At 47.5% G+C, this 24,575-nt stretch overlaps 1 protein-coding gene across 5 annotated transcripts in view; it reads left to right on the top strand.

Moving 5' to 3' along the window:
* ZFAT (zinc finger and AT-hook domain containing) overlaps positions 1-24,575 on the top strand; it is a 144,499-nt gene that overhangs the window by 80,102 nt on the left and 39,822 nt on the right. For 4 of the 5 annotated variants that reach the window (XM_065902975.1, XM_065902976.1, XM_065902973.1 and 1 more), the window contains one exon: positions 10,722-10,810. The exons of the other annotated variant lie outside the window; for it this stretch is intronic. In XM_065902975.1, coding sequence (XP_065759047.1) covers positions 10,722-10,810 — 89 coding nt within the window. The remainder of the gene's footprint in view (positions 1-10,721; positions 10,811-24,575) is intronic. 5 annotated transcript variants of the gene reach the window in all.

Here is a 24,575-nt window from a genome sequence, read left to right as displayed (position 1 = left end):
TCCCCGCCGGCTTCCCTGAGTTTTTCAGCAGGGAGAGGAATTCAGGTGGACAGAGATGTTTTTCTTTTTTAACTGTTTCTTTGGGTAAGCTAGGGAGCCTCATGAGCTGTTTGGCAACTTCTGAAGCAGGCTCTGAATCCTCGGGGAAGTGTGCTCATATAGGGCCTGGCTACCTTGATGAGGCGCCCAGCCTGTAACCATAGGGTTCCCGCTTCACTTTGAGCCTCGCTTGCCTTTAGAGCTGGCCTGAAGGGGTTCGGTTTTCAGTGCAGCTGTTGTGGCAGTGATAATTCCGTAGGTTGTTCCAGAGAAGCCACGTTGGAGCAGACGGAGCTGGAGAGGCGTCAGTCTTGCCCGCCTCCACCTGGTACAGTGACCTCTCTGCGCCTCGGTTTCCTGTTAGTGAAGTGGGCATAGTTGTGCCTCCCCTTCTACTGGGTGTGATGGTGAGCTGCAGGCGATGCCCTGCGCCTCGCCCAGGCCTCCTTCTTGCAGTCCCCCACTCAGTCTCCTTCCTGGTGCCCCCTCAGCGCCGATCTCCACACCGAGGACTCTTCTGTCTACAGCTGCCCCCTCAGCGGTCCTGTCTGCTGCATGACATTTAACACAATTTTTAAAAAGTTATTTTTCGCCGCGCAGGGTCTTTGTTCCTGTTCAAGCACTTTCTCCAATTGTACCGAGTGGGAGCTACTCTCCAGTTGCAACTCACAGGCTCTCAAGCTCGGGCTCAAGGGTTGTGGAGCTCAGGCTTGGTTGCTCCTTGACACTTGGGATCTTCCTGGACCAGGGATCAAACCCCTCTCTCTTGCACTGGCAGGCGGGTTCTTATCCATTGTGCCATCGGGGAAGTCCTTGGATCTCTTTTAATGAAGTGAAAAGGAACTGAGTAATTATCCTCTCCTTTACCTGCTTGCGAATCTTAATTTTTCCCATGTATTGGCTTCTTTAAAGTGATCTAGCCTTGTTTATTCATTCCTATTTCCCAAAGGAGCTCATTACTGTGCCTTAGAAGTGATAGACCGGAATGGGTGACGGTTTCAGTTAAAAAGATTTTCCAGTCAATATGTACAAAGAGAGAGATTGATTCATAAAGGGCCCGATTAAACCCTTTGCATGTATGCCAACAGGTACAAGAATTTAATGCAGAAATCGTGCCAGTAACACCTCTCGCCACTTTTGACTTTAAAGAGGGTCTAGACACATGTTATGTGGTCTAGAGGTTTGTACATCATTCTGCCCACCCAGAACAGATGGGAAAGGTTCAGTGGTGCAGTGCCTTTATGTTATGTAATCAAACAGGAATTCTCTAATCATGAAATGAAAAGCTCTTTGAAGTTCAATGCTAATTCCTTTGGGTCCCCTTCTTCCCCCAATCCAACCTTCCCTCTTACACTGGAGATGAAGAAGTTTCCTGGTAAAATTTGCAAAGAGGAATTACCCAAGCTTCAAACACTCTTGTGTGTGTAGTAATTGGACAAGTGGAGAGTTGAATATGGAAATGAGGTCTGAGCGGAGGAAGTACCACTTTTCCCCATGCTTCTTCAATTTATAATAAGAGATCCCATGGCTCCACGTTGAAGTATTCTCAGAGATTTAAGTCTGGAGTTTTTTCAAGGTCCTCTTTCCCCTGAAAAACACAATCACTCTAGGGTAAAGTAGTCCCACTTATCTGTGTCCTCTTTACTTCAAAGGAGATGGACTCTAGAACTAAGAAGTTAAAAGAAGATGGTACTCGAGCAGCCATTTGGCTAATCTTAGCAAGTCCACTGACTAGGCTGCAGTGAGCCTGGCCTCTCCGAAGCATCCTTCTCCCGCTCTTCCTCCGACTTCCTGCTAGAGAGAAGGTCAAGGGTCACAGGTGGGAGTGGTGCAACGACGTGAACACAGTGGTCTTTTTCTGTGACTTGTCTTCACGGGCTGGGTCCTGGTGATGGGCAGGAGAGGGGAGGGCTGACTCCAGTATCCAGGACTCCCACTTCTCTGCACCGTGCCTGGGGCTGACTGAAGCTCTTTTTCTGAGGTTTTTTATAAACCATAAGAGTAACTGAGCTCATACTCTAAAATGAACCGCTGAGCTGACTGAACAGTTAGCTTAGACGAACACACAGATTTAACTGTTGAGTTCGGCTTGGTTACCTACAGTCTTACCTGGGCAGAGGAGCCTCAGCTGCAAATACCTGGCTCAGCATCTCGAATATAATCCAGGTCTGGTGCCGTTTTCTTCCCTGGTCTTGTATCGCGCTCTGCCTTCTGTTTCTCTCCCTGTCTAATGCTGATCCATTCCTCCTGGTATCAGAACCAATGTACTAATTACAGAGAATCATCCATCTCTCACTACGGTTGCTTCAAGTTCAGCTGCTAAAGTACAGAGACTTCTTAAACGGCCTTTTTATTGCTGTAGCTATTTCTGTTCTGAGTTGCCATTGGACAAATTACCGCAGATGCCAGAACTGGAAAGACGCGTTTCACTTTGCAAAATGCCTGCTGCACAATGCCTGCCTGCAGTGCCTCCTGCAGGGTGCATTTCTCACTTGAGGCGGCTGACCCGTGCGTGCCAGGCTGTGTGGAGAGGCAGCGCGGCAGAGTGGGTGAGACCTTGGGCCCCCGAGGGCAGTCCCAGGTCGGAACCACTTCCTGCCTGAGTGCCCTTGAGCAGGTGCCTCGTCATCCCTGTTTGTAACTTGGGGTCGATGACGATTCCTATGCGTGCGGGTGCATTCATTTCCCATGGCTGCCGTAACAGATCGCCACACATGTAGTGGCTTCAGACAGCAGGTTTACCATGTGACAACTCTGGAGGTCGGAAGTCTGAAATCGAGGTGTCAGCAGGACTGCCTTTCTTCTGGAGACCCCCGGGGAGAATCTGCTCCTTTAAGCTCTCTGGCCTCTAGAGGCTGCGTGCATCCCTTGGTTTGCGAGCCCCTCCTTCATCTCAGCCAGCACGTAGCTCACTCCCTCTCTCTCTGTGCTTCTGTCGTCACGTCTCCTCTGAGTCTGACTCCCCCAACCCCCCAGTAAGGACCATTGCGGTTTCATAGGGCCCACCTGTATAATCCAGGATCATCCCCTAACTCAGGATTTTTAACTTGATCCCATCTGCAAAATCCCTTCTGTGTATAAGGTGATGTTTACAGGCTCTGATCCACCTGCCAGTGCAGGAGAGGCAGGTTTGATTCCTGGGTGGGGAAGATCCGCTGGAGAAGGACATGGCAAGCCACTCCAGTATTCTTGCCTGGGAAATCCCATGGACAGAGGAGCCTGGCTGGCTACAGCCCACGGGGTCGCAGAAGTGTCAGACAGAAGTTAGCCACTAAGCAGCGATTTTGGGGGGAGGGCATGATTGCCTTGGCTCAGTGGGGCTGTGGGGAGGTTGGCCGGGCCCCACACACCGAGTCAGCTGATGCTTGGTGCTGGGTGTGTGCTCCTGCTCTCGGTGATCAGTATCCCCACGTGCCCAGCCCCCTCAGCACAGGGTGGGCCTGCACCCAGGGGGCACCTCCGCACAGGTGCAAATAGATCCTTGTGGTGATTAGAGTGTATCACCTGTTTCATTTACAAAAGATCAAATTCCTTTTCTCTCAAATATTCCTTCACTAGGAAGGCACAGTGCAATAGTTAATATTTGAAGAGTATCAGTTTTTAAAAGGGTAAAGGCAGTTTTCTGAAAAATTTGCTTATGCAAAATACCACCTTTTTCAGTAAGACTGGATAAACAGTCATAGGAAGGCATTTTCGCTTTTATGCCTCCTGGTATTTTTACAGTTTATACAGATTTTTTTTTCTAAGTATTTTAGTGCTTCTTCAAGTTTAAGGTACACATGAAGCTTGATTTGTCAGGAATTGTTTAACTTAGCAGATATTTCAAACATGCTGCCTTAAAGAGTGTTTTCCATCTCTGTCTTTGTGTTCTGATGGAATCCAAATGCCAGAAGACAAGGGGACGGTTTTATTTTCTTCTGACGGTTTAAGGTTTTTCTGCCATTCCATTCATCCCTGGTTTTATATAGAGCTCTATTTAAAGTAACTAAGCAGCTGGAACCGTCCTCGGGGAAGCTCATCAAGCCAGATGAGGGTGTAGTAAGAAACAAAGGAGACAGCAGGTGTGTGTTTCTTTTCTTTTTTTTAAAGAATTTTTTCCAGTTTTACTGAAATACAGTCTACATGTAATGGTGTATTAGCTTAAGGTGTACAACATCATGGTTTGATACATGTATATATTATGAAGTGACTCACAGTAAGTTTATTTAACATCCATCACCTAGTTATTTGGGGGCAGTGTATGGTTTTCTTTTTTCCCTCCCATTATTACAACTTACGTTGTGGGAAACTTTTTCTTGCATATGAACCTTTCCTTCTTTTCGAATTAATTCCCTAGGACATATTTCCAGGAGCAGGAGGGCTGTTCCACTTTGGTTCTTTAAATCGTGCACCGCGCTGCCAGCTTACTTTTCAAAAAATTATACCAGAAACATAAGTGTTCCCGCTGAACTCTTTCATTTTTAAAATCGCATCTTATTAAACATGTTCAGTTTCTTAGTTCAGTGGATATCAAATATTATCATTTCATTATACTTTTTAGTGTTTTGATGACTCATGATATCAATCAGGTGAATTAGAAGAGGGGTCCCTAACCTCTGGGCCGGGGACTGGTACCTCCTGTCAGATCATTAGATTAGAAATAAAGTACACAATGGATGTAGTGTGCTTGAATCATCCCGAAACCATCCCCCCATTCCCAATCCTTGGAAAAATTGTCTTCCACAGAATCAGTCCCTGGTGCCAAAAAGGTTGGGGACTGCTGAATCAGAGGATTTGATGGATTAAATGAGTAGCATGTGTGAGGAATTTGTAACGTTGACTGGTTCCTAGCACTGTGTGTAAACTTCTTTGTGGTCATTGAACTTCTTTTGATTAATTAAATTGGATTTAATCCTCTCTTGAGTGTGTTGTTTGTTCATGCCCTTTCTTCCGTGTTTGCTTTGAGGAGTTTTTGGTGTTTTTTTATTCTTGCACTCATGGATTCATTCAACAGCTGTATTTGCTGGGCCTCTTTTGGTTGCTGTTGACAGAAGCTCACTTGAGGTCACTGAAACAGAGAAGGGACGTTTATTGTATCCCTCAGAGACTGTCCCTTGGACTGCAAGAAGATGAAACCAGTCAATCCTAAAGGAAATCAGTCCTGAATGTTTATTGGAGGGACTGATGCTGAAGATGAAGCTCCAACACTTTGGCCACCTGATGTGAAGAGCTGACTCATTTAGAAAAGCCCCTGATGCTGGGAAAGATTGAAGGCAGGAGGAGAAGGGGACGACAGCGGATGAGATAGCTGGATGGTATCACTGACTGGATGGACATGAGTTTGAGCAAACTCCGGGAGTTGGTGATGGACAGGGAGACCTGGTGTGCTGCAGTCCTTGGGGTCGCAGAGAGTTGTACACGACTGAGCGACTGCACTGAACTGCAGAGACTTAGACGTGTGTGTGTTTAAGATTATTATTATTTTTTGATGTGGGCCATTTCTACAGTCTTTATTGAATTTGTTACAGTACTGCTTCTGTTTTACGGTTTTGTTTTGGGGCACGTGGGGTCTTAGCTCCCTGGCCGGGGTTGAACCCCCACCCCTGCATTGGAAGGCGAGGCCCTAGCTGCTGGCGCATCGGGAAGTCCCGGGCCCTGGTGTTTGGGTTTCTCCTCAGGACTGTTCTGCCTCTTCTTCCGTGTCTGGGCCTCGGCACCCTTCCGTCTTAGCTTGCCTGTCACTTCCCCACAGAAGCCTTCCCTGATGGCCCAGCCCCACCCTGGCCCCCTCCTCCCCCGGTCTGCCACCCTGGGTGCTCCCTCTGGCACCCAGTGTGACTGGGCGCGGCCCCTTAGCTTCCCAGGGGGGCGCAGGCTCCCATCAGCTCCCGTCGGTGCTTCGGGCGCAGGCCTGGTCTGCCCCCGCCGTGGTCCCTCAGGGAGAGCTCGGGAGGTGGAGGCCTTCGTCCCTCAACCTCCGCTCCTCTCGGCCTCCTTGTCCTGATGCTCTGTCTCTCTCCCTTTGCAGTTGGTTTGTTCACTTGTTTCATCCACAGAGTGGATTGAATGACGGACAGCTCCTGAGTTACCTGCTTCAGATCCCACAGTTCAGGTTCCTGGCTCCGTCGGCTCACTGTCCACTGTGGTCCCATCATCTGCAGCTGTGGGGAGGGGGACAGGGGGATGGCGGGCGTTGGGGGAGCGGCAAGGGGATGGCGGCTAGGGGGATGGAGGGCGTGGGGAGGGGAGGGCGCGTGGCTGAGCCTCCTCCGGCTGGGACGCTCCTGTCCCGGTACTGCGAGCACAAGGGCATGGGATGAGATGTCCACTCTCCCGTCCCCAAAATGCAGCCACCCAGCGAGGGCACCGCAGGGGCCAGGGACCAGCCAGAGGCGACTCCATAAGCCACACCCCCCACCCCCCCACCCCGGTAATTAGGCATTTTGGATACAGAAACAGGTAATACCAGCAGCAACCAGAGAGAAAACACAGATTCCCCACCATCATGATGCTAGATGAGAAACAAGATAAATCAGTAAAACAGGGGTATATTACAACTGAGCTATGAAGATACCTCAAATATTGAGAAATGCAAGTATGAATATGAAGTGATTCAATTTCAATGTGAAAATGTTACAAAATGAAGGATGTCAAAAATGAATCAGTGAGATGAATCTTTTTTTTCCCTTTCCAGTAATGTAGGTCACATTGTGCTTTTTTTTTCAGCTTTTTATTTTGCATTGGAGTATAGCTGATTAGCAATGTTATATTAGTTTCCAGTGTACGGTAAAGTGACTCAGTTATGCATATACACGTATCTATCCTTTTTCAAGTTCTTTCCCCATTGAGGTTATTATCGAGCAGAGTTCCCTGTGCTATACAGTAGGTCCTTGTTGGTTATCCATTTTAAATACAGCAGTGTGTACGTGGATTCTTAGGTATGTGTGATCCAGGGCTTTGGGGTGCATGTCCAGGCTCTAGCACCAGCTGCTTCACAACCTGACAAGTTGCTCAGCTTCTTGTTCCTGGTTCCTCTTTCATAAGAGGGGTGTCCTGCCTGCATCCCAGGGCTCTGGTGGCGCTGGGTGAGATCAGACAGGCCAAGTCCTGGCACAGCTGTTGACGGCCAGCAAGCTCAGAGTTTGCCAGGCATGTTGTGTGAAAAAAATGAATGAAGTTTTTCTTTTTTTTTTAAACCTACCTCCTTTTTCCTTTGTCATCGTTTCTTTCTCTTCCCTGGCTGCTCTGGGACTCATACTGACACAGCCATTTGCTGTGCGTCGCCCAGCCCTTTGGGGTCACTCTAACCTCAAGTAAATTCTGCGTTTCTAGCTGGCTCTCCCTGTGATAGCCAGGAGTCTCAATGGAAAGCAATCTGATAGTCTCAAATCAGTGCTTTTTTTGTGTTTAGTCATGTGTCTATATTGCATTATTTTAATTAGGCAACAAAAGATTCTGTCCAGTGCTCTCCCAGGCCTGTTTGGTGGGGGCATCAGTGGTTGTTGGAAACATCTGTCATATTTATTGCTGGAGCTCTGTGCCTCGTAAGGGATGCTCTTAGGAGCTGCCTTCTCTCCTTGTCTCTTGCTGAATCCCGGGAATATATTCATAAAAGGCTGACTTTGGCTCTCCATTGAGGTGATTCCATTTATTCGTTTCAGGCACTAATCATTTTTAGCACTTTATCTCTTACTCTTTGATCCAGATGTATTACTAATGAGTGAAAATATTTATCAATGTGGAGAGTGGTTTTATCAGTTTTCCTCCCCATGCTGTGCCGGTGGGGAACCCAGACACCATTCTGCTCAGGCTGCCTGGCACAATAATGATTTTCTGGGTGAGTCATATGCCAGCGGGGAAGTATGGTTGTCTGAGTTTAGGTAGGAGATGTGCAGCAATGGATGGCCTTCTGTTTGAAAAAGATGATACTGTGTTCAAGAGAAGGTGTTAATTGCTCTCTTGTTATTGTTCAGTTGCTAAGTCATATCTAACTCTTTGCCATCGCTTGGACTGCAGCACACCAGGCTTCCTTGTCTTTCACCATCTCCTGGAGTTTTCTTAAACTCATGTCCGTGGAGTCAGTGATGCCATCCAACCATCTCATCCTCTGTTGTCCCCTTCTCCTCCTGCCTTCAATCTTTCTCAGCATCAGAGTCTTTTCCAATGAGTCAACTTTTTGCATCTGGTGGCCAAAGTATTGGAGCTTCAGCTTCAGCATCAATCCTTCCCGTGAACATTCAGGGGTGATTCCCTTTAAGATTGATAGACCTCTGTTAGAACAATGATATCTCTGCTTTTTTAATATGCTGTCTAGGCTTGTCATAGCTTTTCTTCTAAGGAAATCGCTCTCCAGTTATGACTGATTTGACTTAAGCATGAAAACGTTTTCCTCGCGCTTTGAACTTGCAGAATTCGTAGAATCTAGAGCGTGGGGGTAATTCACAGGTACAGTTGCAGTAGTCACATGTTTATGCTGCTGTTTTCCTCTCGCTGCTCCTTTTGAAAGTACTATTCATGTGAGTTGTCCAAAATTTCCTTTTTGTTTCTTGCCCAGCTCAGTTTGGTAAAATGCACAGGCTAGTTACAGTGTGTGCTATGCATTCAGGTGCCAGGAGGGCCAGAATGAGTAAGACATGGTTCCTGCCTGTGGGTGGCTGATGGCAGGTGGCGATGGTGCCGCAGAGCCGGGACAGAGTGTGTGGAGCGCTGCACAAGCGCCTCGCCTGCTTGTGCCAGAGACGTTTATCAGCTTGAGTTTTGTGTTAAAGGGAAGAATGACCAGATGCCAAGAGACAGTGCATCCCAGGCATGGAAAGTGTTAGCAGAGGCTCGGACACGACTGAAGTGACTTAGCAGTAGCAGTAGCAGCAGGGGTCTTAGATGGCAAAGGCAAAACAGGAAGTCAGAGAGAGGAGTCAGGAGGGGAGAGTCATTTCTGGGTCTGCGGACCTTCTGTGCCCAGGCCCTGGAACCTCAGCTTTGATCTGTCTTTGGAGTCGTTGAGGGTTTAGGCAGGAAGGGCTGTGGGTGTTTCTGTGTTAGATCGGAATGGAGGATGGGGCTTCAGGATGGATGGATGGATGGATGGATGGATGGATGCTGGAGGTGGGGAGAGGTTGGTGATGGATGGGGGTTAAGGGAACTGGTTCAGAAGGCTTTTACCACTGCCCTGAAAACAAATGAATGGGGTCTAAAACCAGTGCGGAGGTTTTAGAAAGAAGGGGATAGATAGATAACTATTAGGAGTTGAAATCAGGTGCTGAAAAAATGAGGTGAGTGAAGCTGGGGTTGTGGCGACATTGACGGAGGCTGCCAGGTCTCTCACTTGGGTGATGAGGTCAGTGATCACCTAGGAAGGTCGGAAGTGGAACCCATTTGATGGGTGAGACAGTGAGTCCAGATTAGAAGTGATTAGAATGTGATTAGAAGATAGATTTTGATATCAAAGGTTTACAAAAGAAGAAGAACGGAAGTGTGGCTGGGGCACTCGGACTTGAGTGTGTAAAGGGTGGAGATGGGAGATGGTGTCTCCAGCACGCGGAGGGTGATCAGAGAGGCACGGAGGGGCAGGAGGGGCGTAGAGTCAGAGGCGCAGAGGGTTCCCTAAGCACGGCCCGTCGGCAGAGCCACGTGCAGTGGAACCTGTGAAAGATAAGGGCTGAAATCTGCCTTTGACTTGGGGGACTGGCATCGTTGGTCACTGGTCACCTTGGTGAGACAGGTTTGGGGTGAGCTGGTACCATCTTCCAGGGGGTGGGTTCACAAGCAAGTAGGAAGGGAGTGTGGAGGCTGCAGAGGGGCCACTGTTTCAGCCAGCTTGTGGCAGAAGGAGAGGTGGGAATGTCCCCAGAAAGGGCCACATGCGGTGACCGTGGTCCTTGTCCCCGAGGAAAGCTCAGCGGCCACTAGGAGTTCATGACGAGCGATGCTGCCTTGAGAAGTAGGTCAGCTTTATATCTGGTTGCACGTTGCTGTTTTTGTAAGTTGTTTTATTTTTCCTCATCGGGGGGTAAAAAATGTAGCGTGCCGCATGTATCTGTCGATTTAACACGTGGGCTTGTTTATCACGTTGCTGAATGTTTACAAATTGCTGAAACATAAATCCTCTCACAAGGCCAGTATTTCACATTTCTCTGTCGTTTTCTCTCTAGCACCCCCTCAAATCTGCCTTTTACGCACCTACTGGGGTTGTTGCTCAGTCGCTCAGTTGTGTCTGACTTTTTGTGACCCCTATGGGCTGTAGCCCGCCAGGCTCCCCTGTCCATGGAATTTTCCCAGCAAGAATACTGGAGTGGGTTACCGTTTCCTTCTCCAGGGGATCTGCCTGACCCAGCGATCAATCCCACATCTGTTGCGTGAGCAGGCAGATTCTTTACCACTGAGCCACATGAGAAGCTCCCTGCTGGAGCTGGGAATTCCCAAACACAGATCTCTTCTTTGGCTGAAGGGCATTCTGCAGCTCCTCCTGGCTCTCCGGGTGGCGTCCCGGCTCCTAGGGAGACCCTGAGGCCCCTGGCATCTGACCCCCGATTCTCTGCCGGCCGAGGCCGAGGCTGCTGCCTCCTACTTCCCTGCTGGTTCCCCTGAGGTCCTGGGCCCCCCACCCGCCGATGGCGCGGGGTGTCCCAGGGCCTTCATTCCCGCCGCAGGCACATGCAGGGGCTGCAGCCTGACCCCGCTCACCTCCTTCTGCTTCTCTTCAGGGAAGCAGTTCAAGTGCACGGTGTGTGACTACACGGCCGCCCAGAAGCCGCAGCTGCTACGGCACATGGAGCAGCACGCCTCCTTCAAGGTAAGGGCGCCCGGCCGGCGGAGCGGACCTCCAGGTCGGAAGTGCGCCGCTTCTCAAAATAAGGACGGGAGAGCCCCCTTCCCCGCCCCTCCGGGCTGAGCCAGTGCACGTGGGGCCGGTCACGTGACTACAGGCCCGCTCCTTGTGCAAGCATAGCACTTCTCTGTACTCTGGGAGCCAAGTCCAGGAGGAGTGTTAGGAGGATGCAGACCAGAGAAAAGGCGCGCTCTTGCTGTAGTAAGGTGTGTACAATAGGCTTTTGGACTCGGTGGGATTAGGAGAGGGTGGGATGATTTTGAGAGAATAGCATCGAAACATATACGTTTCCATATGTAAAGTAGATAGCTAGTGTGAGTTTGATGTCTGACGGGATGCAGGGCATCCAGAGCCGGTGCTCTGTGACAGCCTGGAGGGACCGTCACAATATTGTAATTATCCTCCATTTAAAATAAATAAATAGATTTTAAAATGTGAGTGTCTTAGGAAAACCTGTCATGATTTAGAGCAAAGAGTATTTGTTTAAGGATGAGTGTGTGCACTGTCAGATGCTGGATTGCCCCGACGTGGCAGGTGTGATGATGCTGGGCTGGCTGGCACTGGTGAGAGAGTTGGAGGCGCGGCGGCAGCGTGCAGCAGGGGCTCTGAAGGCCCTGGCTCTCCTGATCTCTGCTATTCTCTCAGTGCCTCCAGCTGATGTTTCTTCTATGTGGATGGTAACTCCCCTGGACCGTGGCTTATGGTGGGTACTGGCAGCAGGAGCTCCGGTCCCGTGAATTTGTTTCATAAAAAGTACTGCTCAGCACTCGGCAACTTGACCCTTAAAACCAGTGCTGCTATTACTGGCGTGCACATGTGGAGACGGGAACACGATGCTCTGAGATGTTTCTTGAAATCATGTCCACCACTAAGTCCCGGTAGAATGTGGAAGGGACCGTGGGCGACCACACTTGGAGGTTGCATTTACTGAGCATATTCTGTGTGCCCGTGTCGTGCCAGGAACTTTATCTACCTCACTCTGATTCCACACAGTAGACGTCATTGCCCGGTTTTGACACCTGAACAGCCTGCATCTCAGACAAATGACCCCCACAAGTGTTGACTCAACACCCAGATCCACAGATTTCAGTCGCTGTTGTAATCGTGGCCAGCCTGTGTCATCACCCCTTCCGAGGTGATGCTCCCCGTCGACAAGCTCATCTGATGCTCAGAACAGCCTTGGGGTGAAGTCACAGGAAGCCCATGATCCCTCCTCTTGTCGTTAAGAAGCCGAGTGGCTTGGGGTGAGATGAGGGCTCTGGTGATTTAACTGTCCAGGAGGTGAGGGAGCTGGAACTGGGGCTTGGCCTCTGGGGTCCCAGGCCTGGGCGTCCCTCACCAGATCTCAGCCCCTGGGCATTGGCAGAGAGGGGCCAGCTGGGGCATCTGAGGCTGCTCTGCCTGTCGATTCTGTAGCTGCTTTAACATCTGCACTGAACACAGGTTTCTTAGGTGGGACCCGCGTGTCACCCAGTGGAGGTGTGAAACGTCTCAGTCGGGATGTTCTGTGTTTGTGTATATTGTACGTAGTGAAAGTTCAGGGCTTTATGTCCATTCTGCATCTCTTAGACGTGTTTCTTTGAGAAGGGACTCCGGATTTCCCTAGACTGGTGCAGTGACACGACTAGAGGATGAATGTCAGGTCAACTTTCACTTCACAGATGAGAGATGTAGACCTGGGGAGGCTGACTTCTGTCCTTGCTGTTCCTGAGTCGGAACTAGACTGCTAATCCGTTCCTCGGTCTCAGCGTGGAGCATCTTCCCTTCCTAACCAGACTTGGCTGGAAGGCTTTCTGCCCCGAAATCCTTGTGGATTTGCTCCTCAGAGCTTTACGTCTCTGGTTTGTGTGCAGAAGAAGTGCATTTGGGGGTGGTTTAATTGCAGGCGTGTGTGGTCTCCATCACACAGCTGCCCTGGGGGGCTTTGGGAGCCCCACTAAGCTGGACCCCAAGTCATGGCCGGTTTCTCGTGGGCTCCCTGTGGATGTAGGCGTAACCCCTGGCTGAGCGGTGCCCCTGCTGGGGATGAGGTTCAGTCTGAGTGAGAACCAGTGAGTCAGTCCTGGGCTCCTCCCTTCCTTCAGGTCTGGGTGCTCTTGAACACACGTATGTAAACCATGCTTCTCAATTGCCTAGGGCCAGCGAGGCAAAATGACGCTGATGCCTGCTGGCCGCCCTCATCCCAACAGTAATTGTCCTTTTCCTTTCCTTTCGGTCCATTAGTTTTCCATTATGTTGTTACAAATTACTTCCATCTTCGTAACTTAAACAGCACAAGTTCATTCTCTTAGGGTCTCCGTGGTTCAGAATTCCAGCATGGGCCACACTGGGCCGGCGTCGATGTGATGTGCTCTTCCTTCCTTGCTCTCTGGCTCCTGCAGTCTGTCCGAAGGCTCGTGGCCCCTTCGTCTGTCTTCAAAGCCAGTGGCCATCCTCATCCTTCTCCTCCTCCGATTCTCTTCTGCCCCACTCTTCCAGCTCGTGTGGGCCCTTGTGACTGCAGTGCACGCACTTAGATAACCCAGGACAGTATTATCTTAAATTCAGAGGATCAGTAACCTTAGTTCTACCTGGAGTCTTAATTCCTTTTTGCCTTATACATAGGGTTCCGGAGATTAGGACATGGTCATCTTTGTGCTTAGTCACTCAGTCATGTCCGACTCTTTGGGACCCCATGGACCGTAGCTTGCCAGGCTCCTCTGTCCATGGCATTCTCCAGGCAAGAACACTGGAGTGGGTAGCCATTCGCTTCTCCAGAGGATCTACCCAACCCAGGGTGGAACCTGGGTCTCCTGCCTTAAAAGCAGTCATCTTCAGGGAGGGTGTTTTTCTTCCCCTGAATTCCCCTCCTCTTTTTCCTTCCTCTCACGTCTACCCTGTGGTAGAAAATTTTCATGCATGCTAATAAAACATAGTATGCATCTCCCGCGTTCCCTTTTCCTACCCTCAGTAAGTATGATGAAGCAGTCAAGCCTCGGTGTTTTCCCACCCCAAAATGAGACTTCCAGTCTTGGGGCAGCATTGCTCATCCGTTGCAGTAGGCTTGCTAGAGGAAACCAGTTTACCTCTCTAGACCTGGATGTGTGATTTTCAATATATAATTTGTGTCAGGAAACATGGTAATAAGGGCAGACTCCTGTATCACCTTTTAAAATTACATGATATAGTTTATATATTTTTTAAGAATGAAGTTAAAATGTGTTCACTAAATAAGATTTGGAAAATGCTTTCTGATCCTTTTCCCTGGAGGAATCTTTGGTAATATTTTTAGACACGATTGAGGTCACACTGTAAATGAGCATTTTATTTTTTTGGTGGGGATTAACATGTCAGCTTTATCAGTGATAAAGCTCTGTTGGAGAATGTGGCTTAGATGAGTGGCCAGATGGTTTGCTAAGAATACCCCACTCCTGAGTTAGAGTAGTCTCAACGGCTAGAGTCTAGACTGGGGCACCTACATGCTTTAGGCATCATACATATTGCCTTGCCTTTTTAATTAAAAACTTTTTTTTCTATTTTTGGTTGTTGGTTCTTCGTGGGCTTTCTCTAGTCGTGGTATGCGAGCGTCTCACTGGGGTAGCTTCTCTCATTGCAGAGCACAGGCTCTGTAGCTTGGGCTGCATATTTGTGGCACACGGGCTTAGCTGCCCTGCGGGATGTACAATCTTAATGGAGGATCAGAGATCAAACCCCTGTTCCCTTTATTGGCAGGTAGATTCCTAACCACTGTACCACCAATCCGGTATTGCCCTTTTTTTAAAAAAAAATTCTCATTTCATAGGCCTTTTGTCATTACTGAAAATTCATTTATTAACTACTTTTAATGGTTGCATAAGGATGAGACTCATAGTTTTAATTAAACATTCCCCTCGTAACTGCACAGTTTGGTCATTCCCAGTTCTTGCTGTTTTAAGTAGCCTGATAGTGGACATCATCCCCAAAGTATTTCCACATCACCCTAAATTCCACAGACTGTGAAACACTGGGCGAAGCCGGCCAAACCACTGAGGATTCACAAACAGTGAAGGTGCTGTATGTGCTTCTTGCAGCTGTAAATAAAGTGCGTTCCCTAGGGTGGAGCTGACACCTACCCTTAAAGAGATGCCAGGGAAGATGCTCAGATGGGAGGAACCAGTGACGAGCAAGGAGTCTCTAAATAGACACAGACTTGTTCTCGCGTCCCGGAAGCTCTCTGCTGCTTACACATAAACAAGCTACCCACTGTGCTGTAAGCCGCATGATCAACAGGCAGACTCACTTGTGGAGTTTTGTCCGTTAGGCTTAGATGAACCCGTGACTCTGCTGATAGAAACGTCCTCAGTTGTAGGGCTGGTGGATACCACGCCAGTCTCCCTGCACTTTAATAGTAAAGAGTGACTTTATTTAATTTAAAAGCATTTTGAAATAATTTTAGTCTGATCATAGTTTCAGCTTATGCTTGCAAATCACTCATTCTAAATCTTTTCCAGGTGTTGTTTTCCTTTTATGTAATTTTAAGACATTGGTGTTATTTTACTTTTGTTGTTGTTTTTGGCCTTGTTTATGTTATTGTTTAGGCAGACGAGGATCAAAATCTGGATGCCACTGAATACTAACTAGGCTATCTTCTGGGATTCTGATCTTTCACCCTTTTGGGCCACAGTCTCCTCATTTGGAAATTGCGAACGAACAATGATACCATTATTTCAAGGGCTGCTTTAAGAAGGAGGGGTTGATGTGAGGGAGCAGATTAGAAGAAAAGTGCCCCCGGAGCTTGGGGCAGACTCGGGCCACAAGCCCTGTGCAGGCCAGCCTGAGGGAGGAGGTGCTGGGAGGATCTCAGACTTGTTCTCTTAGAACAGGATTCGGGGTGGGGCAGCTCTGGCCTCGGCCACCTTTCCCGTCAGACTAGCTCTTCTCTTTCAGTAAGCCTGGAGGCCAGCCCAGCGTCCTCGACTCCATCCCAGCCCCGTGTGCTTCTGACGCAGGGACTCCACGAGTCCAAGCTGCCAGCCGCTGTGCTGGGTTTCGAACTGTGAAGGGAAGGTCCTGTCTGGGTTTTCGTATAAAGTGTGTTCCTGTGCATGGCATAGAGCTGGGTCTTGTTAGTGCCCGTATGTGTGTCCGCATGCCTGTACACACCCCGTCTGGCAATCACTGCTCTTTAATTGTAGTACTCAGTCCATTTGCATTTAATGTAATTTTTGACATGACTCTTTGGGAAGTTAACGTTGATTTTCTCCGTCATGTCCATTCTTTGATCTTCTCGTCTTCTCTTCTGGCTTCTTTCGGGTGAATTAGGTGTTTTTCCAGTATTCCATTTTATCTTGTCTATTGACTTTTTCCTCTGAGAGTAGAAATTTTCTTTTTCAGGTAAACTTTTTAGGACAAATGTAGAATTATAGAAAAATCATTATAGTAATACGGGGAGTTTCCATATTCCACGTACCCAGTTTCTCCTGTTGTTAGCATCTGACGTTTATATATCATATTCGCTGCATGTCATTATTAGCTGAAGTCCATATTTTATTCAGATTTCCCTAGATTCTACCTGATGTCCTTTTTCTGTTCCAGGAGCCTATTAGGATACTATATTATGTTTAGTCATGATGTCTAGGCTGCTTTTGGATGGGACAATGTCTCAGACTTTCCCCAGTTTTTTGATGGCCTTGGCAGTTTTGAAGAGTGTACCAGAGAAGTCAATGGCACCCCACTCCAATACTCTTGCCTGAAATATCCCAGGGACAGAGGAGCCTGGTAGGCTGCAGTCCATTGGGTCGCTAAGAGTTGGACATGACTGAGCGACTTCACTTTCATTTTTCACTTTCATGCATTGGAGAAGGAAATGGCAATCCACTCCAGTATTCTTGCCTGGAGAATCCCAGGGACGGGGGAGCCTGGTGGGCTGCCATCTATGGGGTCACACAGAGTCAGACATGACTGAAGTGACTTAGCAGCAGCAGCAGCAGTGAATAGTACTCAGTCGTGTCCAGTTCTGTGCGACCCCATGGACTATACAGTCCATGGAATTCTCCAGGCCAGAATATTGGAGTGGGTAGCCTTTCCCTTTTCCAGGGAATCTTCCCCACTCGGAGATCGAACCCAGGTCTCTTGCATTGCAGGCAGATTCTTTACCAGCTGAGCCACAAGGGAAGCCCAAGAATACTGGAGTGGGTAGCCTGTCCCTTCTCCAGCAGATCTTCCCAACCCAGGAATTGAACTGGGGTCTCCTGCATTGCAGGCAGATTCTTTAACAGTTGAGTTACCAGGGAAGCCCTTGGGGTACTGATGAGGTATTTTATAGCATATTCCTCAACTAGGATTTGTTTACTTTTTAGATATACTTTTTTTTTAATTTAGTTTTTGTTGTTTTTTTCTTTTTTAGTCACTGCTGTAGACATTACACTATGCATATGTATTCTAACACTTTCTAACTAACTGTAGATATGCTATTTCATAAACAATGGAAAAACTATGAATCATAATTTGTATTACTCCCTCCTACCCTTTGGGTTCTTACTGTCATATGTATCATTTCTCTTTGTGTTCTAAACTCCTCAATACAGTATTATTTTTTTCTTTAAAGAGCATTTAAAAATACATATGAAAAATAATCTTAAAAATTTCTTTTTCGTTTATTTACATACTTAGCCTTTCTGGTGTCTTTTATTTTTTCCTGCAAGCCTAGCTTCCATGTGATAAATTCTCTTTCAGTTTTTTTTAGCATTTGTTATATGCTGGTTTGCTGAAGTTTAATTATTTTAGCTTGTATCTGTTTGGAAATTCTTTGTCTTCATTTCTGGAGGACTATGTTGATGACTGTAGATTTCTAGGGGGACATCACTCTAAAGATATTGTTCCATTACATTTTGTCCTTCATTATTTTTGAGCCTTATCATTTCCTCTTATATGTAATGGCTTTTTCCTCTCTGACTAATTTAAGATTTTTTTTTCTCTTTGTTTTCTCATTGTATTAATGTCATTAATTACGCTTAGGTGTGGTTTCCTAGTGTTTACCTTCCTGACATTTTAAATCTGTTGATGTCATGTGTGAGGTTTTGCCCTTTCTCAGCCGTGATCTTTTTAAACACTGCTTCTGCCTCATTTGTCTTCTCTTTTTTCCCCATAGGACTGTAATACCTCCTGTATTGACCTGTTTGATATCTCACAGCATTCAGATGATTTCTTTCTTTCTCTCTCTAATTCTTCTTTATCTTTGTGTTTCAGTTTATGTGATTTGTATTAATCTTTAAGTTTACTTATTCTTTCTCTGATATGTCAGTTCTGTTGTTTAGATGTTAAAATGAATTATTCATTTCCGGGTTTCTTTGATTTATAGCATTTACATTTAGTTCTTTTTCCTCTGCTAAAATGTACGTATCATTTGTTCACACATGTTTTCCATCAGAGTCTTGAACATTTTTATCATCGTTATTTAAATATTTCTGTCTAGTAATTTCAATATCTGAGCAATCTCTGCCTAGGTTTCTGTTGACTTTTTTCCTTGAATTGAGTTACAGTTTCTTCTCTGTACATCTCATAATGTTTACTTGGATACTTGATGTTACGTGTGGAAGAACAGCAGAGACTGATGGCCATGGAGAAGTAGATCCCTCTCTGCATCAGGCCATCGCAGTGGGAACCACACAGAGGATAGCAGGCCCGACGCTGTCCTTTCAGAGCTGTGACCGCGAGCGTGGCCCTTGGTTGGTGCATGGTTGCTGGGAAGGTCCTGCATCTCTTTGGCGTTCTGTTCGCTGGGAGCTCTTTCCCGTCTCTGCCCAGCCTCAGGAGAGCATGCAGTGCGCCTGCTGAAGGCTCCGTGCCCCTGATGAGGGTGGTGGTGGGCTTCCTTCCCCTGTCCTGCGTCAGCCCAGGAGTGCTTGCTGCCTTTTCTGTGCACCCAGCGTGTGCCAGGGCAGGCGGTGTTGGGGTGAAGCCAGGCCTGTGTCTGACTCCAGGCTCACGGGTTTGGGGAGAGCCATCTGTGTGTAAAAAGCAAGTACATTATCTGCTGCCAGACAGTTATGTGCTAAGCTCTGTGGGAACCCAGAAGAGCAGCCAACTATTCCAACTCTGTCATTTTTTCAAAGCTATATTGTAATTGAGTTAATAGAGTATTATGTTATCATGTAAAACCTATAGCAGTTGAAACCTATAGTAACCGAAAAGTTATAGTTGACCAATGTCCACAAATCAAAGGGAATTAGTATAATCACTTGTTGTATTTCTGACAATGAACTTGGTCCCAGAGGCATTCATTCACAGTGTGTCCATAGGAGGCTGAGTCAAGGTATGCATATAGAAGATGCCAGCCAGCTGAGCTCATAGGATGGGTAAGGGGCTTAAATGCTGAACTGAGCGGAGGGGGTGTTTGGATGAAGTCAGCTGGGATGCGGTTGTGTAACTAAATCACTCCTAGCTTCCAGTCTAAACTTAGTAAACAAGGGAGTGGAAGTACAGAAATGATCTCAAAGAAGCAGAGTGTTGAGAACCACACTTTCGTGAACAATTCAAGGTAGTCCTCAGTCTGAGATCCTCTGATCCCCCAGCATGCTGAGTCACCTGGTGCTGCTTGTAGCAAGCATCGTGGCTTTATTTCTGCTATGGCTTCTGTCACCCAGGAGATGGTTTCGTGCTTCCGTCAGAAACTTCGGCCACGGGGAAGTGGTGGTCCTGTGGCTAACATTCCTTGCTCCCAAAGGAGGGGACCTGGGTTCGACCCCTGGTCGGGAAACTAGATTCCGCATGCTACAACTAGGGTGCGGTGCCGCCAAATAAATAAATATAAAAAAAATAAGCTTCTACCACAGTGTTGAATGTTTAAGTATCTTGTGTCAGAATAAAAAAGACAGATGGACTGATCCCTTTTATAATAACCATCTGCTGGGCGTTACAACAGGTGTGTCAGTATTTACCTTATTTTGTCTTCAAGGACACTATGATGTAGGTATTAATCTTCCCATTTTAGAGATGAGGAAACAGGCCCAGAGCCCAGTTAAGTAATGTACTCAGAAATAACACAGTTGTTGAGTTGTGGAGCTGGGATGTGGAACTGTAGCTCTTCATAGACAAAGCTACCCTCATCTACCACCCTCCACTTTCTTACCCTCAAGCCAAGTGGAAGGACATTTTGACCCCCTTACCCCTCCCTCACTGCTTTGATTGTGTAAGCCTGCAGTTAGATGTTTAGCCATCAAAACTCAAGCAAAATCTTTATATAAAATGCTGACTGAGTATAAACCTAGCAACTGTAGCATTTCCCAAGTTCAGTGGTGCAAAGAGAGTAAGAAGTCAAGTGGAGGGCTGTTGTTAGTAGTGTTTATTTTGCTTTTCAGTTCTTAATTTCCACAAAAGTGAAGAATCTGCGATTGTTTCCCTTTTTTCCTTTAGGTGTGTGTGTGTGTGTGTGTGTGTAGGAGGAAGGGTCATGGTGGGAAGCATGGGGTCAGAGGGGGCCATTTATTTATTTTGAACTGAAACATCTCTGCTCAAAACCTGTTACACCATCTTCAGCTTCCTTGTATTTTAGATTTTTTAAAACACTTTGGGGGATAAAAAAAGGGAAATTGGATTGTTTTATGTTAAATTAAAATCCTGTCTGTCTAATAGTATGCAGTATATTCTCGGGAAATATTGCATTTTGACAGCATAAGTGATTACCAAAAAAAATCAATAACTGGAGAACACTGAAGAGTCTTCTGAGCTCTTGCATGGAAAGCAATTAGTGTGGATTGATTTACTGTTATTTATCGTGATGAGATAATTGCCTAATGTAAAGCCATTTTGGACCTTGTGGTACCCCATGGCTTTAAAACATTTATTCTTTTAAATTGTTTAATTTGTCTCTGGCCTGCTTTGTGCTTGGTGAATAGTGTGAAGACCTGGCTTTTTTCCCTCTGGGTCCCTGGTCCCAGGCTTGGTTTTGTTTCCCGGTTGAGGTTGGCCCAGGTCAGTGCAGTCCCAACCTTGTGCTCTCAGGCTTACAATCCTCAAAAGACACGGCCAAAAAAAAAGGAAAAGAAGAAAAATCACAGCTCTCTTCTCTTCTGCATGGATGGGCGGCTTTGACTGAGGGCTCAGGTAGCAGAGCACGTGTGGCTGGCGGGACAAGGAGAAGGAGGTGGTGCTCTCGTTCACATCGGCAGCATCCCTTCAAAGGCTTTGGCACAAACCTTTTTTTTTTTTTTTATGAAAAAAATTTTTTTGGCCACACCATGTAGCATATGGGATCTAGTTCCCCCACCAGGGATTGAACCCTCCTGCAGTGGAAGCACAGAGTCTTAACCACTGCCGTGCGTGCATGCTAAGTTGCTTCAGTCATGTCTGACTCTTTGCAACCCTATGGACTGTAGCTCACCAGGCTACAGTCCTCTGTCCATGGCATTCTTCAGGCAAGAATAATGGAATGGGTTTCTGTGCCCTCCTCCAGGGGATCTTCCCAACCCAGGTATTGAACCCACATCTCTTACGTCTCCTGGGTTCTTTACCACTGGTGCCACCTGGGAAGCCCAACCCTTGGACCGTTGGAATTTCTGGCACAAACCTGTTTGAAGGGTTGACCGTCAGGAACGTGAGTCCATGGATGTCCACTTGTCCCCAGCCCTCCTTGGGATGCCGGTCCTTTCCTTTCTGGAGTGTATCTCTTTGCTTCTGCCTCTGTGTCCCTTTTTCCCTTGTCTGTCCCCTGTGGCCGTCTCTGCATCCTTAGGCTCTTTGTGTGTGTCGGGTTGGAGGTTAGTGTATCAGTCCCTACGGTTGATTCTACGTCTGTGTAGTTCACATCTGTCTCTGAACTCAGGCTGAGGAGGAGGCGAGGGAGCCAGGATTCTGGATACAAATGCTCTCTAGGAATGTCCCTTCTCAGCCTAACCACATTTCTTACGATTTACAGTCTTGGTCCTTTTCCCCATGAATATGCATGTTTTTCTTTTTGAGTGACTCACTCCCCAGACTGGTACAGACATACTCTTTAGCGATTGACCTGGCCAGCATGTGTTTCTCTTGCTACAGGGTGAGAGGCCTGCATGTGGCTCTGCTGAAAGGGAGCAGGCTGTGGGGACGTGCTCTGAAAATTTGTGAGGCATTACAGTCTCCCAGCTCAGGACCTCATCCTGAACATCCGCCAAGGGCCAGGCTTTAATTTTTCCATGATGTCTGATGGTACCTGGCAGATGGTGTGGTTCGTTGTTTTTGTTAGACTGTTTCGTCTGTGAGGCACTTTGTTCTAGTGTTTGTTCTAGACTCAGCACAGAGGCAACACTTAATTATCATTCCTGGAGTGAGCAAATGAGTAAATGAATCGATTCTATAGAACTGCAGTGACAGAGGCTGATCACGGAAGCCATCCAGGTGGAGGCGGGCTTCTGGGCTCCTAGGAAGGCTTGTAGCCACAAGGGCACAGAGTTCAGTGGCTTGTCCTTGCTGGGCCCTGCCTGCTCTTCACTCTGCCCTCGGTTCCCTGCGTGGCCTTGAACCCTTAGTATTTCCTTCCCTTGTAGCAGCGAGGGGCAGTGAGGTTAAAGTGAGAAAAAGCACATGTAACCAAGCGTGCTCCCAAGGTCCCGGGGTCTCTCAATTCACCCAGTGCTGTTGACCCCTGGCCGTGAGCCAGACACGGCGTGAGTCAGGAGGCCCCATGTGGCCCGGCAGGAGCTGTTCTCAGCAGGGCGTGGATTTAATATCTAGAAGCATGGTGTTTTCTCACGGCAGGCACAGTAAGCCCCGCTTCATCATTGTGTTTCTTTCAGGAAGTTCTCAGTGGAGATTCCCGTCAAAGGGAATGTGTGCAGTCTTTTTCTGGTGTGCTCCTTAGAAGCTGGTGGAAACGTAGGCATGGTGGACTTTGGCGTGGCAGTGTTGCCCACCGTCTGACCCGCAGTTTTGGAGGTGGCGGCAGGTGGCAGGGAGCTCCACGGGCCATGCAGACGGGGGGCTATGCAGCGAAAGGTCCCCATGGGGGGACCGGGATAACGAGGCTGGGGAAGCAAAGCGAGCAGTTTGTTTTACCAGAACTTTCTGGGCTGGAAATACTCCTATGAAAACAGCACTATCTTATTGGTTCTGTAACTGGAAACAGTCATTTGCAAAACTGAAAATACATCATAGTAGGGAAAGCTACAGAAATCATCTGTTTAATCCATCCCCCAGGGGAGATTGTTGCTAATGCGGGGCTTGTCTGCACGGGCCTTGCGGTCTGTGCATGAGTAGCTGAGAGCCCCCAGCCCAGCCCAGCTTCATGCTCCTCAGCCTGCCTTGCTGCTGGCTTGCATTTTAGAAAATTGGTGTCCCCCTCAGACATTCATGAAAAAAAAAAACAAAAAATCTCATCTTCCCGCCGGGTTTCTTTGCTGCAGATGTATTGCTGTAAATCTTAGAGGTGTCCTACAACCCAAGCCCCAGGGCAGCGCTTGCATAATCCAGGACGTCGCTCCACCCTGTGACTTGATTCAGGTTTGGTGATGCTACCGTGATAGTTCATATTTCCTCCAGACCTGTCACCAGGTCTTTTAGAGAGAGCTCCCAACTGCAGTGTTCTTTTTGGACATTTTCGGACATGCCGAAGGGCAGATGTGTGAGAACCTTGTTCTAGTGTCAGCATAATTTCCACCACACTGATAAAAGAAAAGAAAGGTAAAAATTGCTTTATATGTCAGGGTATAAATGCCGTTGCTGCTGCGCTGTTATTAATATTAATAATGCTGCTCATTGGGTGCTGTGTCATTCAAGTCATTTATCTAAGTTACGTGTGACCATCAAAACCCTTGTGAAGAGAGTTTTTTTGGTCACATATTGTCCCATTTGATCACCTATTTCTTTTTTACTTCTCTTGTTGTGAGATAGAATGTACATCCAGAATATCAGATGTACACACGAGTGTGTGGGTGATGAACAATTGTGATGTGAATACTTATGTCCCACTGCCCAGAGATGGACTGTTGCCTGTCCTCAGACCTCCTTCATGGGCCCACCCCCTTCTCTACCCAAGGTGTGACTGTTAACCTGAGCATTACTTTCTGGTTTTCTTAGTGGTTCTACCATTTCCGTATACATCCCTACGCAGACTAATTTAGCAACATTGCATGCTTTTGAGCTTTATATTATCCATATGTCTGGATATGGGTATGTATCTATTTATGGATTTACATATATATGGATTTAAATATGTATAAGGGCTTCCCTGGTGGCTCAGATGGTAAAGAATCTGCCTGCAATGCTGGAGCGGAGAAGGCAATGTCACCCCACTCCAGTACTCTTGCCTGGAAAATCCCATGGACGGAGGAGCCTGGTGGGCTGCAGTCCATGGGGTCGCGAAGAGCTGGACACGACTGAGCGACTTCACTTTCACTTTTCACTTTCATGCATTGGAGAAGGAAATGGCAACCAACTCCAGTGTTCTTGCCTGGAGAATCCCAGGGACAGGGGAGCCTGGTGGGCTGCCGTCTATGGGGTCGCACAGAGTCGGACACGACTGAAGCGACTTAGCAGCAGCAGCAGCAATGCCAGAGACCTGGGTTTGATCCCTGGGTTGGGAAGCTCCCCTGGAGGAGGGCACGGCAACCCACTCCAGTATTCTTGCCTGGAGAATCCCCTAGACAGAGGAGCCTGATGGGCTACAGTCCATGGGGTCGCAGAGTCAGACACAACTAAGTGCCTGAGCACACACACATATATATGTAAATCCACATGTAGATATATATCCATATTTAGATATATGGATTTACATATGGAATTTATTTTCTTTGTTCTG

The sequence above is a fragment of the Muntiacus reevesi genome, chromosome 12 (genome assembly GCF_963930625.1).
Source record: "Muntiacus reevesi chromosome 12, mMunRee1.1, whole genome shotgun sequence".
In the NCBI taxonomy this organism is placed as follows: domain Eukaryota; kingdom Metazoa; phylum Chordata; class Mammalia; order Artiodactyla; family Cervidae; genus Muntiacus; species Muntiacus reevesi.
This window is presented reverse-complemented; position numbering and strand designations above follow the sequence as displayed.